Below are 20254 nucleotides of genomic sequence, written 5' to 3'. Positions count from 1 at the left end.
GGTCCCTTTTCCATGTGTCAAAGTATGAATCTCCTCATTTGCAATTCAGTAGAAATTATTACACGATGGTTATAGACAGGGAGTGTCAGAATGCCTCCACCAAGACAGATCCCTCTGGGCTTTCATGTTTTGTTAGAAACAACATCTTAGCCTCCTGTCTGATGTCTACAGCTACTTGGGATTATGAATACAAATCTAAGCCATATGGCATCTCCCTTGAGGGCTTTGGTGAGACATGGTCAGATAGTTGGTAATGGAAGAACAGCTCACTGTTAAACATTGGGAGCTGCTTTGCAGGAAAATGTCAGGCCATCAAGTATCTTCAGTTAAGTTCAGTTTAGTAAATTATATTTACATTTCTCTTAATGCTTGTTAAGTAAATTTTCTGTCAACAATTATGACCTCTGAAAATGATTACTCAGGTTTTTAAATTAGGCAACAGTTTGATTGCATCTGTGTTATTACATCAATACCTGTGCTTTTTTTGAGTGCAGTATATCTTCACTGCCTCCGAACAGTGGCCTGAGAGAGATAACGCTCCATGACACAAACACTTCATATTGTGATTTATTTCTAGAAGCAGAACTCCTAATCAAACTGTGATGGTTATGACATGTTATTCAGGTGATGAATTGAAGCTCAGCCACGTCTTTTTTTTCCTCTTAAACACAACTAGGCAAACATTCTGTCAGCAGTATTTTTAAACTTGCCAATTCAGATAAAAACATATGTTTTGAGCATTTTCTTTACAAAACTGCATCTATGTCAGAGGCATCTAATTACACATGAACTGGGTTAAACTAGTTGACTTCAAGCTCTCTGATATCTGCTGTGGTTTTATGCCAAGTTACATCTCATGTTCCACAACTGTCAAGGCAGCTAAATTTGTTAATCCTCCACACAGGAGCTCTGCAAATTGAGAACAGCGAGGAGTCTGACCAGGGGAAATATGAATGTGTTGCCATGAACAGCGCTGGAACTCGTTACTCCGCTCCTGCCAATCTCTACGTGAGAGGTAAAGTCAATTCTCTTTTCAATTCTCGAATTTTTCTGACATTGTCATTTGACATTGTTGCGAGCCCACAAACAATGCAGCTTTTTTTTATCATGCACTGCTTTATCTCTGCTCTCTTTTAAGACCCTGTACGCCCAGGTGATTTAAGCTATTCTGGATGATTGGAGCACTTCCGAGTGCGCAGGAGGGTGCAGACCGTTTTGACTGATGCATTCCTCACTGTTAGCTTTGTTACACCTGGTGGCAAATTGCACAATTATTATTCCTATTGCTTCATGGAGTAATTCCCAGACTAGTTCTGCCCACCTCTAACCTGAGGAAAACACTTTAATTGTTGTGTAATTTCCACATGTGATGACTACTCTTATACCACTATGTCTCTTTCTTTGTCTCCAATCAATCCTCTCACCATTATCCTTGCCATGCCATTCCTCCCATACCAATGAGCTGAACTAACCTCAACCTCCTGTTTGGCTGCAAATTCAACCAGGTGCGGCCTCTGTGAAAACAGCTGCATTGAAACCGTTTCCTCTACTGGCACTGAAAGCCATGCCAGGCCTACTTTCCTTTTTATTTTGACTGTATCGAAGGGCTCCATTATTCCGCCCCTTGCAACAACCTAGAGCTCCTAAAGGCATGAAGGAGTCTGGAGTTTCAGGGTTTGTTTTTGTAGTGGTATCTTCATAAACAGACTAATGCAGAGCAAGGGCAGCATTGTACCCATGCTGGAAAAAGCTGGTATAAGAGAGAGAGTAGTCTAGGTCAGCCCCTGTGGATAACACCACCATGTTTGATGTACATGAAACAGAATAGCTGCTGCAGTTGTTAGTGTGGGTGGACGGGCCTGGAGGGAGTGAAAGTGTCAGGTTAAGAAAGAGACATGCTTGGCTATCTTCGTAATTTTGTTAAAAGTGCATGCAGCAGTGCATCGTACAAGATTTTATGGATAAATGATTCCATTGTCTCTTTTTTCATGCACCAAGATAAAATAAATAAACCAGTGGCTGATTATACTTTTAAAGCAGACTGTATATTAGAAACACCTGCTTAGGAAATGTAAGACTGAATTAGAGTGCTACCTTTTCCTTTCACCTAGATATGTGGTATTAATATTTAGCATTAGTTTTTTTTCCTTAAAGGAAACTATCCAAGAAAAATGTTTTTGCTACAGACAGATTTTTCACCTGGATCAGAGCAACTTGAGGTAAAATCATCTTCAAGGACCATAGCAGCATCAAATTTACAGATTAAACACTGTGGGCTTCAGAAGGTTTAGATCTTAAATCTTGACAGAGGAAAGGTAGTCAGCCAAGCAGCAAAGGCGAGGAAGGGATGTAAGTCTCGTCTATTAATCAGGGCATGTCTGTCACAGGTGCAGACATGGCCTTTTTTTCCCCTCAGAGGTAATTACAGTGGTTGTGTGGCCTGGCGCCAGCCGAGCCCTCCAGCCCAACTAGTCTGTAACACCACCCAGGTAGCTGTCAACCCGCTGGCCCTGAAACCAACTTTTCCGCCTGCCTCACTACAACAGTGGAGAGATAGAAATCAAACCAACCGTAACCTTTTAAAAGTGTACTTGTCTGGAATGGAGAACAAAGCCATGTTTTTACTAAGTCTTTGTTACTGCTGCAAGTATAAGGAGACGAGACCTCGGGCTGTGCTATCACTCGGCTGCTTGATTGAATCTAAAACATCAGGGACTCAAGACAAGTGACCTTTGACGTGGCTCTCTTTCTCTGCTGTTTTATATTCTGAGGTACCAGAGAGGAGTTTTAGGGCCTAAAAACATCTGCACTCCAGTAAACATGACAAGCGTTGGAGTCAAAGAGGTCATTGGGCAACTGCTAAATTTTAGTGTTCATGTGTAGCAGCAGGCTATAAAAATTAGTCTAATAACACATTTATTGTATGTGATGAAAAAAGGTTAGTTTGTCTATGAACAAAAAATACAATACTACTACAAATTTACAATTTAATGCTGAGGCTTACTGTGTTGATATTATTCACAGTACTCACACTATTAGAACTTATCACTTGATTAAATGTAGTGTCTTCAAAACATTTCATCCTCCTTAGCTAGAATAGTCATTTGTAACCTTGCAATGTCAATAATGTTACCACGGCCTGTAGGTGACTTATGAAAAGATGACTATGGGAAAAATAATTGTTGTTTTATTCTCCATCAACACCCTTTTAACAGCACAACCCCACACACACTCCAGCCAGACGTGCGTTAAATGTGCTTCTTATGGGTTAGTGTTTTGTGTCCCCCTTTTTTTTTTCCACTTGCCGTCGTTACCTGATCCAACTCCTGTCTGCAGGTACACAGACATGCTGCCAGCGCCACTGTCACCACCCTTGTCTTGACATTTTAGAGCCACCAGAGAGTGATGTCCTCATATTTCTGTGTGGGAGGGGAGGTTAAGACTGAGTGAGGATTGGGGGGCGGGGGAGAACGGGGTGGACTTCTCTGGATCTGCTCATGGAATGGTTTCCCCTTCCTGTCTGTGAATCTATTTATGTCTTTCCACTTCTCATCCATTAAGAGTGTGTGCGTCTTTGTAGGTGTGCAGGTGCATGTACGCCTTGTTTGCTGCGGGTCGCTATCGGTGACCTCCTCTTAAGGATGAACCCATCAACGTGGGCAGAATCACAAGTGTCCTGTGATTGTGCTTGAGCGCTCATTTGTCAAATGCTTATCCTGCAGCAGAGGAGGGGTGTCAGCTTCTGTCTGCTGGCACTCCTTCATATATCCATGTGACATGTCAATATGTCACTGAGGATAAAGTGCTGCAGGCAGGCTTTTCTTTCACCAAAATATCTTCATGCTGTGTGTGTGTGTGTGTGTGTGTGTGTGTGTGTGTGTGTGTGTGTGTGTGTGTGTGTGTGTGTGTGTGTGTGTGTGTGACAGAGAGGGAAATTTACAAAACGATTTTACAAAATGAACCCTTTTGGTCACATTTAGTGTTCTCCACATGAGCAAGTGCTTCTGTAGCATGACACATAAAAAATTTAAGTTCAGTAAATACATAATTTCATATTTGAACAGTCTATATATATCTTGCTTAAGTTGGTAATTCAATGAAATGTATGTATAAAAGTGTATGTGGTGAACTTAGACAAACTAAGTTATTCTTAATATTCTAATTAGGTAGAATCATATTGCTTTGATAAAAGTAATTTCCCTCTCTAGTGCTGTATGTATGCAGTACTTTGCCTATCTGTGTCATGTCACTAACCTCCACGGCCTCTTTGGAAACATTGTTCTGTTTCACTGTGTTGTCTTCCTCTCCACTTTGTATCTTTTCATTCCATCGCTCACCTCCATCAAATCACTTCATCTGCAAACAGATCAGCGTGAAGGTTGGTCATTTTCGCTTTTAATCCATTCCCTTCAATTTGTTGCAGATTTTAGGTGAGATCAACCCCTCCCTCAGATGAAAACATTCGTGCCTTCCTTGAAAATAGAAATATTAATAATAGCTCTCCCTAATCCTCCGTAGTGTAAATGTGTCATCTTGTCTACTTGTTTGCATGAATCCCTGAATAGTTTATGCATGCCTTACAACGCCACTCCCCCCAAACCGTGTTTCAGTTAGCCTTGCCAAAATACACAAGGACTCCCTGTGCAGTTTCCTTTAGTCATTATTAGATCTGCTGTGTTATGTTGCTGTGCATTCTTCCCACTCACACCCATATTGTCACTGCCAACACCATCTACCAAAAGCTATAGCTTCTTTCACCCTCAGACTTTCCATCTGCCTCTGTAAAGCCCATCAGAGGTGTGTGATAGATTACTCCGGCATTCAGGTGGCAACCGGATTTGTCAGGCATTTAGGCAGCAACACCCCTGTTCTCCCACTGAGGGACATGGGTATCAGAACTGACAAAGCCGTTGTCAGGGGATTATGTCTGTTTTACCACCATGGGTATTCGGAAGGATTTGATAGACACATGTTAGGCTAATAAAAAGACATCTCTATGTGATAGTGCTGCAGGCAGTCCTGGAGGAAAAGGAAGTTTGTATTGTTGTTATGGTTAAAAACCTGTTATCAAATGTATACACTTAAAAATCATCAAAGTCATATTTGCTTTAATTGAAATTACTGTATAGCAACTGAAAATTAGCAAATTTATGCAAGTAATTAATTTCCTGACTTTTGAGCCACACAGACTGAACCTTTGATGTAGAGTTAATGAATAACGGCTTTGACATTGTTCACGAGAGGGGTAATGTTTTGGAAGTTATCTCTTCACTTGTACCATCTGAAAAACACTCCTGCACAAAGAGCTGACCTAAGGAATATTTAAGAATGAGCTGGCAGTGCACTGACAGGAGGATGATCAGCCATCATGGTAGCCCAGTGCTGCTGCCAGGAAGCCTGGGAGCCCACTGACTTTGTGCCAGTTTGCTCAGATATTGATTGACTGAACAGGTTCTGCTATCCTTGGGCACTTTGTCAAGGCAGTTAAATTTATAGGTATCCAGCAGGCAGGCAGGCAGGCAGAGTGGAGACAGGACTTATTTTGTGGTTTTGATAGAGTCCCGGAGCCCGTCTCTCCAAGCCGCTCTCAACAGGAGAGAGGCTTCGGGGGAATCGATAACAATTACCTGCCCTCTAGTCATTTTGTTCCACAGCACCTCTCCAAACTTAACCGCACGCCATGAATTATTCACAACATTAAGTGTTCAATATACACAGACCCCATTGACTGACTGCTCTTAGCACTGTTTAGTCTATGGAATGATGAAAGAATAACAGACACTTTGAACTTAATGGTCTTACATTAGACCTGCTTCTCTCAGGTTTCTCTTTTTCATAAGCATGTGTTGTGAAAAGTAGCTGCACTCAGAGAATGGTACAATTGTTTGAGAAGACACAGGTGGTCACCGACATAAGTGGACTGCTTACACGTTTTTCTCAAAATACTCAAAGGATAATCTGCCGTGTATTAGTCATACTGGAAATCAGATGTTTAGCCATTTTGGACCAATTTCCTCCTTTATCTTCTTCCCCAGTGTACTTGAGCTTGTGATCCCATTCCATATCTTTCTTCGGCTTCTGTGCATGTTTTGCTTGAGAATGTCGTCTCCGTCCTGTTCCCAGGCCGGGAACACTACTCATGGTGTCCAGTTTTTGCATGTAAATATCAGCCAAAAGACCATAAATCTCAGAGAGCAGGTGTCACGGCTGATGCTAATCTTTCTGGACTCATAATGTTTGTCCTGCATGTAACCCTCATTATAATGGTTCCCTTATAAAAGTTGTACCTTCTTGTTCATTGAGTGATTTTGTAAATCTTATTATTATTGTAATGCCAATAACTGTTGCCCCAAAGCCTGTGAAAAGGTTAGTCAGTAAAATGAAACAGTAAAGTTCAGATTTTTGGAGTGAATTGTGCAAAATAAACTCCTAAAACCTCCAAAGACCTAAATGCAAAACATGCCTGATTCAGTGCTATGTGGCTCTATCAATATTAATATTTTGACGACATATTGTGCCAAATAGTTTAAGCCCAAAATATTGTATTAATAAAAAAAAGAGCATCAAGTCTATATATGGCTCTTCAATTATTTTGGGAAAACTCACAAGTGTGAATTTGGTTCCCCTTATTATACTTTGGTCCAGAGAACCAGCCTTTTCCTGACTGGAATCTCAAAAGGTGCTTTTGTGTTTTTCCATTTCACCATATAATGAGGGGAATAACAAGCATGCCTGTAACGACGTTCCGGTTCAAATTAGATCGGGGAGGGAGGGATGAAGGGTGGGGGAAAGGGAAGGTAGAGGGAGACTTGAATTTGAAAATCCATTTTCATGGAGACCAGTGCAAAAGAGCAATTACAGTCAAGGGCTTTTTTTCCAGAGAGACACAGAGATGTTGTAGTGCATTAGGGGAAACAAGCAGTATAAATTCTGCAGGGATAGTTTCATGCTGTAATGTTGTGAATACATACAACCAGCAGTAGTGGGATTGTAATAATGAGTCCTCACTAGAGAGCAAAATGTTTAGCTTGGCTTCACTCTCTCCATAATCAAGGTTAAGGAACACTGAGCTCCTCCTTCTTACATTCAGTGTAAAGTGAATGAGGGATATTCACATAGCTCTGTCAAGTAAGGTTTTCTTTCCGATGTGAAGGGGATAAGTTTGTTGTGGTGGCCAAAAGTTACCAGAAAAACATCTAAAGTGTGTAAATATGGCAGCCGGTTTTTGTGTGTCTTCATTTAGATAAAAAAACAAGTCATATGTAAACACTGGCTGCCTGTTTATTCTGGGCCAGCTTTTCAGTATTGCACGGAGCCACTGCATCGGTGTTTGCCTTGTCCCTGGCGACGTCAACGGGCCCTTCTTGTCTCCATGGGAACCCCTTTTTAATGTCAGCCTATCTGCATATCAGAACGGCACAAAGAAAGAGAGAGGGGGGAGAGTGGGAAAGACAGAGTGAGAAGAAAGAGCAAAAGAGAGGGAGCGGGAGGAGAAATCAAACAATGCCATCTCCACAGGGTCCCTCAATGATGCAACTCTCGCCACCATTTGACACTTTGACAAAAGAGGGCCAGACATAGTCTCCAGCAAAACTGGGCTATTTTTTGATTATATTCCCTTTTGTAGGCAAGAGGATAAAACACCCCCTCAAAGTTTTCTTGTGAATTTCCAGAGCCATTTTGTGACAGTCCTATTATTCCCATTGTGCCTGACTGCACATTCAGACAAAAGAGATCAGCCCTCCATTCTATTAGCTTTTCTGAGTTAGCTTTTGGGCTTGTGGTCTTGTATGGGCTAATACCATTCATGAAATCCCAAAAAAACATCATATTCCCCTTACAGATCATACCTATTTACTCCTTTCACCTGCTCTTCATTCTCACAGTGCGAAGGGTCCCACCCAGATTCTCCATTCCACCCACTAACCAAGAGGTGATGCCAGGCGGCAGCGTCAACCTGACATGTGTGGCAGTGGGCTCCCCAATGCCCTACGTCAAGTGGACAATGGGCCCTGTCGAACTGACCAAGGAGGAAGAGATGCCACTGGGACGCAACGTACTGGAGGTTACTAACATCCGTGAATCGGCCAACTACACCTGCGTTGCCATCTCCTCTCTGGGCATGATCGAAGCCACAGCTCAGGTTACTGTAAAAGGTGAGAACTGTTGTTGTTGTTTTGCCAATTTGTGAGGTTGTTACTGATTTGAGTCCCCCACAGATTCATAAGCAGATAATAAATGTTAAAAAACAAACACGGTTAAACCTCTGAAACGTTTTGCACATAATCATTACGGCCCCTGTGCTGCCGCCCGTCATTTTTGTTGATACCGAGAGGTAAAATTTTAAAGTTGTTTGTCTCTTTGTGAGTGAGCATTGATGTCAGGGCTTTTATGTGTGTCTGTTTGTAAGTTTGTGTTAATGTGGCTCTACCACCTGTGTGTACTTGACTACGAAGCTGTGTTGTCTACCCATTGCAGCTCTTGTCAGTAGTCTTCTGTATTGATTCCACTATCCACTCAACTGATCAATACACAGAATGTCACAGCCATTTAGAAGGACTACAGCAATATATACCCCCTTCTTCAAGGAACCTATAATGAAGACCCTCTGTTTTGTTTGTATTTGCCATTCAGTCACAGTGGGAACCGCTCTTGTAATGTTCTCATTTGTGAGTAATAGCTGGGCCAGTTATAAAAGACAAAATTGGGATTTCAGTCAAGCTGTTCTGTTTATTTGGGGTGACGGCTGCTGACAGCACTATAAGGATTACCTTATGAAACAATCATTTCAAATAGGTCAGATGTCCCATTTATCTCAAAATAGCAACAACTCATTATTGTTTACTCCTGATATTAAAGCTAATACTTTGCTTCTCACTCCTCAGCTCTGCCAAAGCCCCCAACTTCCCTCATTGTGACTGAAACCACTGCCACTAGTGTGACGCTAACTTGGGACTCTGGCAACCCAGAACCTGTATCCTACTACATGATCCAATACAGAGCCAAGTCGTCAGATAATGGCTTCCAGGAAGTGGAAGGTGTAGCCACCACCCGTTACAGCATCGGTGGACTCAGTCCCTACTCGGAGTATGAGTTTCGGGTCATGGCTGTCAACAACATTGGCCGTGGGCCACCCAGCGACCCTGTGGAGACACGCACCGGCGAACAGGCCCCTTCGTCACCACCCCTGCATGTCCAAGCACGCATGCTGAGTGCCAGCACAATGCTGGTCCAGTGGGAACCACCCGAGGAACCCAACGGGCAAATCAGGGGCTACCGGGTCTACTACAGCTCAGACCTGACAGCTCCACTCAGTGCCTGGCAGAAACACAACACAGACGACAGCAGTCTCACTACCATCTCAGGCCTGACTCCTGATATCACCTACAGTCTCAGGGTGCTGGGCTTCACCTCTGTAGGTGATGGACCACCTTCTGACATCCTACAAGTCAAAACTCAACAGGGAGGTGAGCAGCAAACCACGTAGTATGGCGGTGTGTGTAAATAAATGGGCAGGTAAAAACTTAAATTAGGCATGAATAGAAATACTAGGAGTATCTTTGTAGATTGTGTATGTAGCTACAATGTGTGTTGCAAACCATTCCTATATAGTCAGCTCTGGGGAGGTGTTTATTGCTGCTGACACTGGAGAACATTTAGTTTTAGGAATGTGCTCCTTTTGCTCCATTCATTCTTTAACCTCTGTCCTCTTGCTCTTCTGTACCAAGTCCCTGCCCAGCCATCGAGCTTTGAGGCTGAAGCTGAGCTGGACACTCGCATCATGCTAACATGGCTGTGGCCCGTACAAGACCCCATCACTAAGTATGAGCTGCAGTACTGGGAGGCTGGCTCAGACAATAAGGTTAGAATAACAACATGAAGTCATAACTATTTCATGACTCTTCCTATGTCTGTCTTTCTGTCTGTGTTTGTTTGCCTCGTTCTGCTGTGAGATTGCAGACAAATGAATTTTGCTTTTTATGATGCAATTTCTCAGAATGGGAAGCCTCGGCTGAAGCAATGTTTTTGTAGTAATGTAGTCAGCTTCCCAGCTGATGAGAAGGATTTACTGTAGTAACATACAACACAGTTGTTGAGTGTCGTCTCTCATTTCTGTAGTCCTCATTCATCTCTTCTAAACCAGCTATAAACTAAAGCCAGCCAAATTTATGGCTCACAAGTTTGGCTGTATCCTCTACTTTGAACACATGTAAGAAAGATAGACAGGATTTTAAGCTTTATGATTTCAGTTGAAGATTCACTCCTCCATGCTCAGGCAGAACAGAAACTATCTCATTCCTTCAAGATGTGAAGAGACTCAAAGTGATTGTCTTTGACTGTAATTCATTGGCATGTCTGTGTCTATTCTTCTCCCTTTTAGATACATGTGACCTTCAACCCAGCAGGCTCCTATGCTGTAGATGGTTTAAAACCTGACACCTTATACCGCTTTTCACTGGCAGCTCGCTCTGAGATGGGGTTAGGCGTCTATACGCAGCCCATTGAGGCCCGCACTGCCCAGTCAAGTAAGTTGACTTTTTCTTGTGTTTCGTTCTCTTTCTCGTGTGTCTTATCTACTTGTTGTCCACTAACCAGTAGCACAAGCAGGTTTAAGCTATGGTTTACAGAGCAGAATGACTTTTATAGTGCCTAAATTCGAGAGCACGGGCAACTTGAATTTCAAGTTATTTTCAGCACAACATTAAATGCTGACAGTGCAGCCATCCCAGTCAGCTTCCCGCTTCCAACACCACCCCTCTGTCACCAACACTAACCGTCCTGTCTAAAGGCAGGCCCTGTATTCAGTGTCAAAGGTACGTTTAATGTGTCTTGTTCCCACATTTGTGAGCTGTGCTGTTATTTTGCCTCATATCATTAAGTGCTTTTACAGTGCCAGCACTCAAAATGTCACTCTCTGCCAGCTGACTGCTAATTTTTTTGCTGCCGTGGCACCATGCTTGTACCAACTCACCCAGGAGGCTCACATGCAGTGTGTTTTTGCCTTGCACACATATTATACAGAACTACATTTTATTAAAACTAAAAAGATGTGCATGAATAACTGTACCTTTGTGACCTGTGATATTCAGTTGTGGTGTATGAATACCTCACTGTGCACGTGTTATTGTAAAAAGACAACTATTGAAACGTGTTAAACATTTCAAAGCCATGCAGATTGGACAGTAATGTTCCACATTAAATTTCACCTAATTACTGTGGCTGCACCATAAAAAAGACTGCACATAAGGCGTGGATATTACTTCCAGTCAGCTAAAGACACAAGGACACTTTGACACATTGGAGAGGTGAATTTAGATTTCATGTAATTGCAGGATGGTGCACATGACATAAGCAGCAGCCATGACAAACTGAAATGGGAAAGAGTGACATTTTCCAGTGCCGCATTTCAGTCTTTAGTTTTTGTTTTGTTTTTTATTATTATTAAGATTCAGAGCAATGGACATAACTGAGTTCTAGTGCCAGCACCTATCTATATATGTCCAAACACTACAACAGCTTAGGACTAGAGTATGTGTAAAAAAGTGAGTTAGTTTTTTGCTACTTCACCTAAAACTGCAAAACATTATCATCAGAGCCAAAAATCACATTTTATTGACGGATCTTATACAGTTACCTAAAAACATTAAAAAACTAAATGTAATCAATTATATTATTTAAAGACAGTGGTAAATCAGGTCTTTATTATCTATGTATATAGAAACACAAAAAACTATACCCAACTACAGCTCAAACTCTAATTATGTGTCTACATCCTAAATGATGACAAAAATATGTAGATACTTTATCTTCTTCATCTCTAATGTTATCTGTGAAGCCCACTGTTTGTCGCGCTCATTTTTGCCTCCGAGGCGTATCTATTTCCTGTGGTGTTGTCTTCTCCTCACCCAGTTTGACTTTGATCTAGCAGATTTTTAATCAGGACCTCGGCACCACAATCTATTGTGGAAATCATTCCCATTGTTTTGATTCAGTCTGTCACCTTTTTTTAATACATGTGGAGCTGTCAGGTCTTTGTAGTCTTCTGTCCCTGTGTCATGAATCAGAAACCACCAGATGAGACGAGATGAGAGGTTTTGAAAAGGTGGAGTTTCATGTCCTGGTATTAGTTTATTGGATTCACGTTTTGGCTCACTGTTCATTGCTCTGCTTGTTAAAAAATACATTTCAGAAGCATGCTATGTAAGAACACCTCGTTTTGACCCCTCGCCCTCCCAATTCATTTCATTCGATTATTTGAAGAGTTGAACATGTTTGTGATTGAGTTAGATGCATGACATGTATGACTGCTATTGAGTTTATTTACAGTGTTGTTCTTAATAAAGTAGTTTTCTGTTTTTACCTCTGGACTGAAGATTGGACATATATTTTATACTGCACCTGTTGTAAATAATTTAATCTTATTTATTTTAGTAATATTATTATTCCAGGCTCCAGGTGTAGCTAGAAACTACCAGCTCTATATAGAGACTGTATAGTGTATACTGTATCTTATTAGTGTTTCTACATATAATACATATAGGGCATTCCTGAACATAACATAACAAGGTGAGGAAGGCAGACTGTAGCTGAGTCTGGCAGGTCAGTATTATGCCAACATGAAATTTACAAAAATCACATTTTGCAGCTGCAACATGCTGCTTCAGTTCTAGACTGTCCAAAAAAGGATTAATTACAGTGCTGCACGTTGTGTAGTGAATCTGGATCACTTAGCAATTTGTCCCATCTAATAAACATGCTAATATTGTTTTGCATAGCAATGGCTTCAGAAACATTGTTGGCAGTGGCTGGAATGTCCAGTTATTGAGTATGAAATCATGTCTTTATGTATAACTTCAGGGCCAGGCATCAGTTGCAGCTCTAAACAGTGGTCTGACAGTCATCTTTATGAAGCCCAGAGCTTTTGCATCAATGTGCGAACACCAGTCAGCACTGTCAAGCACTTGTTCACACACTTGCACATCTATGACCAGCTTATTTCTCCCTCCGCTTGCTTTGAGAGGGAGTAGAGAGGACAATTAAGGACAAATTATGTTTTTATTAAAAGAAATCTCCACATTTTGCATCTTGCAAAAATGTAGTGCCACGCACAATATCCGATGTAGCCTGGCAATTTGTTTTTGCAACCAATCTCTCAGTCCAGAGGCAGCATCCTGTTTAGTGTGGAAGCTTTTTTGTATGCAGTATAAAAATGGAAAGGTCATATTCAAATTGACAATGTAGTATTATCAAATTTATCACCTCCATTATGTGTGCAGATGATTTGTGAATCTCACCATTTAGCAAAGTGACTCAAAAATACACTTTCTGTGCAAGGACATCTTAAATATGGAATAGATTAAATCCTGATGTACTTTAGTTCATATAAAACAAATCCAGTTAGTAAAGGGTTTTTACAGCACAGTCTAAAGCCAGCAGGGTGTATCTGTAGGGTATTTGTGTCGCAGTAACATGTGTCACGTGTATAATATCATTCTCTATAGTCTATTAATAATATAGGTGGCTTTCTGAATATGACATTTACACTTTTATAATTACTACCAGACAAAAAGCTTCCACTGTGTTTCCTTATGTTTGCTTGTGCTTTAGTCAGTTAGTTAGTTAGTTTTTTTTTTTTTTTTGCTTGATCTGTATCCCTCCTTCGTGTGGTTTTGCTCCCCTCCCCCTGCAGCCCCATCTGCACCCCCTCAGGAGGTACATCTGGTCAGCCTAAGCTCCACCAGCCTCAAGGTGAGTTGGGTGGCACCGCCCGCTGCTAGCCGCCACGGCGCCATTGTGCGCTACACAGTCAGCTACCAAGCCCTGGCTGGAGAGGACACGGAGCGTCACGAGGTGACGGGCATCGGGGCAGATGCCACCAGCTATGTGCTGGAGGGCCTGGAGAAGTGGACTGAGTATCAGGTGTGGGTGAGGGCACACACTGACGTGGGCCCAGGCCCTGAGAGTTCCCCAGTGAAGATGAGAACCAAAGAGGATGGTAGGTTGACACCTCCCCTGAAGCAGAGCTCTCTGAGGCTCTTCTCATCTCTGTCGCTTGGGGCTGCCTGTCACTAATTTTCTTCACCGTCTCCAACTTCTCCTGCACATTTCTCTTATTCCTGTTAATCAGCTATGAGGTAATAAGACAGTAGTGGTCTCTTGTATCCTCTGTCAGACCTGCTTTCTATAGTTTTAACACTTTGAATCTTTGACAGGTTAAGACTTATCACCTCTCAACTTCAGCTCTGCACCACTTTCTTCAGCTCTCACTGTTTAAATGCCTTTTTGTCTTCTTTCTTCTGTTCTGAGGAAAAGAAGAAGAAGAGCAGAACTCTCCGTCTTTGTTCACCACTTCCTTCTGTATCTCTCTTCCCCCTTTTCTGACTCGTTTGTCGTTTTTGTTTGCAGTGTGATAGAGAGTGGCTGCTCCTAAGAGAGTGCCGTCTATAATTAATGTGTTTGAAGTTTGCTGCAACACAGCTAATTTCATACTGGAATTAAGGGCATTACAGACATTATAGACACATGCTGTCCTGCAGCGGGTGTTTTGGGGACATAGTGGTCTGAACTGAGTAGAGATCATTTGATTCATTGCCAATTCTAGTATCATTTTGTTCTACAGAGCTCCCAAGTCTGTAAAAACTCAGGAGTCATTATTTTGATAGTTTCTGGCTTCTCATCACAAAACACAGTGAACTGAGGAAAATCACTCGTTCAGCATATTTTGACTGTTTCCTTGCTGCGTCCTCTTTCACTGTCTCCCTCCCTCTTTCTGTCTTACTTGCATTGTGCCTTCACTCCCTCTCTGCCCCTGTTTTCTGGTTTTTAGTGCCAGGAGCACCCCCAAGGAAACTGGAGGTCGAGGCCGTAAACTCCACAGCCATCCGGGTCACCTGGAAGCCGCCGCTGCAGGGGAAGCAGCACGGCCAAATTCGAGGGTACCAAGTCATCTTCTCCCGACTTGAAAACGGCGAACCTCGAGGCCAGCCTAACATCATGGATGTTGCTTTGCCAGAGGCACAGGTACTGGATGATATCTTACTCTTGTCCCATCTTTCTCTGTCTCTCTTCCACTGTCTATAGCTGGCTTATGTTCATTTCCCATTATTTTCATTCTCCACCGCTCCCCTATTCCCTTCCTTACTCTCAGTTCACACTTCATTTCCCCCATGCCGAGTGACACACATGGAATTTTTCTTTCTGTCGACTGGAGTACCTACACCACCCCCCACCCATTTTTCCATCTTTCTTCACATGTGACATTTGGCTATAAATTGGTACCCTGCTCCCACAGCTTTGGATTAGCTGTTGAAACAGGATCCATTCTAATTCTACAGTAATAGCTATTAAATATTTTATATGTGTTACATCAGGATGGGGCTTAGTGGAATCGATGCACCTCTCTTTGTAGTTTTAGCAGTAACACATATGCACTGCCTTGTTACTATGTTTATAAATTAGAGTTATTTTCTCGACACCACACTTTACACATTAATGCAGGCTGCTCTGAATTGCCCAAAGCTGTGCGACACCGTGAGATGGATGAGAGATTGTAATCCTTAAGAGGGATTCAGAGATTCATGAATATCTTAACACCAAACACCCCACTCCTACTTTTTCCTTCTCTGGGAGAGGAGAGACCAGCTTAAAAGGCCTTCTTAGGATTGTTTGCCGGGAGAAACATTTGCGCGAACACTCTTTTGCTCACACCCTCGATGGCCTCTAACAAAAAAAAACTAATTTGAACAAGTAAACGCTGCCTGGCCGGAGGAACACCACAGAAAATCTGAACAGCTTAGTATGTGTCTCTGAGCGATGTTTGCTGATGAATGCTCAGCAGCAGCATTTAGGGAGACCAGCAGGTTGCTGGTTCAGTTCCCAGGCTGTGCACACTGCTGTGCCCTTGAGTGGAGCTATTAACCCTCATTTGCTTTGGCAAACACCCTGCTGTCTTAAGTCTTATCATTATAGCAGAAAAAGCACTGTCAAAGTCACCTTGGTATGAATTATCAAATGTGGTATATCCCAAGTGATGGAGCTAAATTGTGTAACAGGACATTCAGTGATAAATGCATATGCATGTGGTTGTAGACGCAGCCAAGAAGCCCTTCATACATATGATTCTATGATTTCTGAGCATAAAATTAACATTAAATTAATTGTGTCCTGACAAATCTGAATAACTCAATAACAGAGGCTGATACAATATAATCTGGCTGTGCCAACATGTGGCTGTAGCAACAGTCTGTCTTCAACTCCCAAATACAGCCCAGCACCTTTGTTTTACAGCGTTCGTTTCTGGCAGCTGTTACTGACTCTTCGTTGTTATCTGACTCCGTACTGGAGTGCTTGACAGCTTGGACAGCATCGTTTGGGCTTGAAGAAGGGAAAAACATGGTGGCTGCCTGTCTTCTTGGAAGTGTTTTCCTTCGTGTCGACATGTTCAGCATGACTTTGTTTTTGCTTTATGAATACTGAACTGAAAATGTCCCCACATACAATACTCCCAGCCACGTCCCATTCGTGCCAGGTTCACACAATAAACACAAAGACACACTGCAATTTGGCGCACACCATAGCTCTCATGTTCCAGTTTGGTGTCCAGGACACCTCTTAAATTCGCCGTCCCCTCCCTGCCAGAAACCTAAATTTTCCCTCCCTCCTGTTTTTCCTTCTCTCCAACGCCATTCCCTTTCTCCCGTGGCCTCCTTTTGCACTCTTCTTGCCTGAGGAGCCAGTTGAGTAATTACCAGAGGCTTGCGTGCAGGTCGGTTACCCTTGATTGAGTCATCTCAACAGATTGTTTTCTATGAGACAGCACTGACTAGCCAACCTGCAAGAACCTGCCCAGACATCATTAAAGACCACACAGTCAGCCGACGTTCCCTCATGCACGTTCGCCTAACTGGTTTTAGAACAATCCCTCCTTTTGTCGCACACATTTTTCCATTCACGCACCCCAACAACAAGTGGAAAAAAAACAACGTCGATAACATGAGCAAACATGCACACTGTTTACATCAACCTTGTAGTAGGCGTTCCAGCTGGCTGAGAAGAGTTCATGACTCATCCTAGGCTCATGCAAATCCCTCAAACACACACCTGTAATTGATGATGAATAAAATGAGAAAAACAATTTTCTTCTATCTTGGCACATCCCAAAGTGTTTCTCTCAAGAATTTGCCTAATGTGTGTGAAATCAGTTCCATATACACCCTTTCACCTGCATTGGATGCACAGTAAGCCCGCCAGGAGGAAAAGAAAAATCCCGAATCCCCTGGGCCTTCACAGCAAACCACAACCTCACCTTGCACTTCAATCACAAATCTAAGCCAACTGATTGGATTGCAGATCCTTTGAAAATCGCTATCACCTCTCCCCTTCCTTTTGTCTCTCTGTTTCTGGCTCCTTCTCTCCTCTTCACCCTCTCTCAGGGTTAGCTGAAATGCTGGGAGGAGTGCTGGGAGAGCTTGTCTGTGCGTGGGTGGTTTAAGCGCCTCTTTTCTTTTCAAGCAGGAGCCCACACAGCGCCCTCATTTCCCTGCTAAATTTAAACCAGAGGCCAAGCTAACAGTGTGATGTTATCGACCCCTTTCCAGCCATATTTCTATCAGGAAAGTGGTCTGAACCTGAGTGGGCAACTCCACTCCACATAACCCGCCTCATCACTGTGAACTCGCAGCAACCTCTAGGCTTACGTCTGTATATTTTTTGGTAGCGCCATTAGCCACTATCTCTGCTTCTATACATTTTCTGCTCACGTTTACCTTTATTCAGCACTACTTCTTCATGTTCATTTAGTTTGACCGCTCATGCATTATTGTGGTCTGTGTGTGTGTGTGTGTGTGTGTGTGTGTTAATGCTTCAGTGCCTCTACAGTCTTCACTGCCTCAGATTGGAGTTGAATGGGAATCGAAAAAAAGAGAAAAGAAGCACCTCAGCCCGCTTCACTCCATCAATCATGACAGCTCCTTCTCTTCCACATCACTCGTTCCCTCCTCGTTCCCATTTTTATAGCCACACATCTCAACCCATGTCATCACATTTGCCTTCACCCGCCTGAAAATTATATCGCTTCGTTTCCACAAACGACGCTTATCAGCAATGATGTGTTTTCAGCTTGCGTTGGCATTCGAAATATAAATGGGGGATAATTTATAATTCTCCCATGGATTTAAGCAGAAAGCAAAAGCAGTTGTGATAGAGAGGGATTAAGCCCAAGATGAGATAGGAACTCTTGTGAACCTTAATGTGTTCACTGCTCTGTTGAAATAGTGAGTGGAGTCGGCGGTAAACAAATTAAGCAATTAGGCACGTTGCAAACTGTTATTCATGGAGTTAAGTAGCAGCTGTTCTTAAATAGTACTCTTTAGTGCCCCACTACATCAGGGAAGCATGAGGCAGCAGTTTCTGATGCACCGTGTGTCTCGACCGGTCGCAACCGGGACTGTTCAGAGGCCCGGCTGATGCGTCAGCTCCATCCACAGGGAGAAGGGCAGAAAAATGTGATCTTTTGTCTTTTAATATGCCAACAGTCAATGGAGGATGATGAACGCTGTCTCTCCAGTGTGCGATGAATCAGCGGTGTGTGAAAATACGTCTGGAGACAGGCACTGAGGGAAAGATGTGAGCAAGCAGACAGGCATCCCAGATTTCATGTTCTAAGGAGCCATTACACGTAATTGTAAAAATGAGATGTCGTGATAACCTGAACCTCATTATTTGTTGTTAATAAGAAAGAGAAAAGTCAGTGTAAACATAGAATTAGTGTTTGACTGATTCCTCAATCATTTTCAAAAATAAACATTGAACTAAATGTTCTTACAATAGGTGGTAATCATTGACATATTATAATGCACCATGTGCTAATGCCTTCATCTTAGGCCTTTATAGTAAATTGTCAGCTCTGCGCTGTAGCTGATGTACTGTAGCTAACTTCAGCTTCAAAAACTGATAAAACATGCTGCTGATTATTTTTTTCATGCTATGGACAAAATTAACAAAGTGCTATTCACCTTCATTGCATTAAACGGACACCAGGCAGCTCTGTCTGAGGCCACCTGTTACAATTGCTATGCACCCTAGTGATCCAAAACAAACCTTTTCCATCATCAGTCCGTCATTCCTTATCCCTCACCTAACCCCTCACTCCCTTCTCTGTTCTCCACTTTGTCGATTATCAGGGTTACCAATGTTATCTCTGCTGCCCCTTGTCAGCCGGGCCATCCATCAGTGAACTCCTCTGCAGTAGCTGAACTGTGGAGGCGAGTTGCTGGTAAACGTCAGCAGTTGCGTTCCGCATCGATTGGGTTTGATGTCACAGGGCTAGCATAGCCTCACTGGTAATAGGATTTCATGCTCTGCTCTGACGGAGCCCTGCGGCACAAAATGGGCTTTCTCTTCCCCCAGGAATCATTTGGCCGAGCACAGTGAGCAAGGATAACATTTTGAAAACATATTGAAATCTAATGAATGAAGTCCCTCCCTCTGTTTCTTTACAGAAGGAGTAAACGCTTCAGAGGTTCTGCATTGGGTCCACAGAGAGATAGTTATCATACTGAATTGAGGTGTGATTAAGGAAGAGAGAGGTTTTCATTGGATTCATACGCAAATGAGAAACAAGGCAGTGCATCGTAAACAATAATGAATTTCACAACCATTGCTCAGCTCAGTTTCACAATTTGTTTTATGTCACTCAACTTGATTTCTTCTTTTTCCTCCTTCTCCTCCATCACACTCGCTCTCTTTTCTTTCTCCTGCGTGACTCTGTTGACACTTACATTCATCTGTCTTTGAGAGAAAAAAAGTGAAGAGCTTTTTTTCCTTGCCTGTTGTGTTGTGACTCATTTCTCTCCCCGCCCTATGTCCTGTGTCTTCTCTCCCATCAGTGGAATATTGAGGAGTCCACCGAGCATGTGAGTAACCCCTGTGTGCTGCTGGGTTGTCTTGCAGGGCAGGCTCTTCTCCCCTCTGCAGTTAAGGGGTGTTGTGTGTGCTTGTGTGTTTGGGTTTTGAGTTGTGTGTGTGTTTTTTTTTTCTGTGCAAGCCATGCCTGTTATACACTCTGTATGACTCCACATGAAAGATCATAACCCCATCATAACCACAGCGAGAAATGCGTACCCTAATGGTTCCTGGTTTTTATGTTGATATGTGTGCGTGATGTTCTCTTAAGAGTAGCCACAAAGCGCGAGGATTATTTCCACCGAGTTTAATATTTCAAAATTTTACCATAAGACAAACTCATAACAGCTGG

The 20254-nt window shown here is 42.6% G+C and overlaps 1 protein-coding gene across 6 annotated transcripts in view; it reads left to right on the top strand.

Moving 5' to 3' along the window:
* The window catches only part of LOC113171691 (receptor-type tyrosine-protein phosphatase F), a 147584-nt gene that overhangs the window by 85140 nt on the left and 42190 nt on the right, over positions 1-20254 (top strand). For 4 of the 6 annotated variants that reach the window (XM_026374259.2, XM_026374261.2, XM_026374258.2 and 1 more), the window contains 8 exons: positions 905-1015; positions 7887-8156; positions 8886-9467; positions 9729-9862; positions 10382-10526; positions 13691-13996; positions 14828-15021; positions 19887-19913. In XM_026374259.2, coding sequence (XP_026230044.1) covers positions 905-1015; positions 7887-8156; positions 8886-9467; positions 9729-9862; positions 10382-10526; positions 13691-13996; positions 14828-15021; positions 19887-19913 — 1769 coding nt within the window. The remainder of the gene's footprint in view (positions 1-904; positions 1016-7886; positions 8157-8885; positions 9468-9728; positions 9863-10381; positions 10527-13690; positions 13997-14827; positions 15022-19886; positions 19914-20254) is intronic. The other 2 variants (XM_026374263.2, XM_026374262.2) reach the window with 1 other exon arrangement.

The sequence above is a fragment of the Anabas testudineus genome, chromosome 17, assembly GCF_900324465.2.
Source record: "Anabas testudineus chromosome 17, fAnaTes1.2, whole genome shotgun sequence".
In the NCBI taxonomy this organism is placed as follows: Eukaryota; Metazoa; Chordata; class Actinopteri; order Anabantiformes; family Anabantidae; genus Anabas; species Anabas testudineus.
The sequence above is the reverse complement of the archived record's forward strand: the minus strand, read 5'-3'. Positions and strand labels throughout refer to the sequence as shown.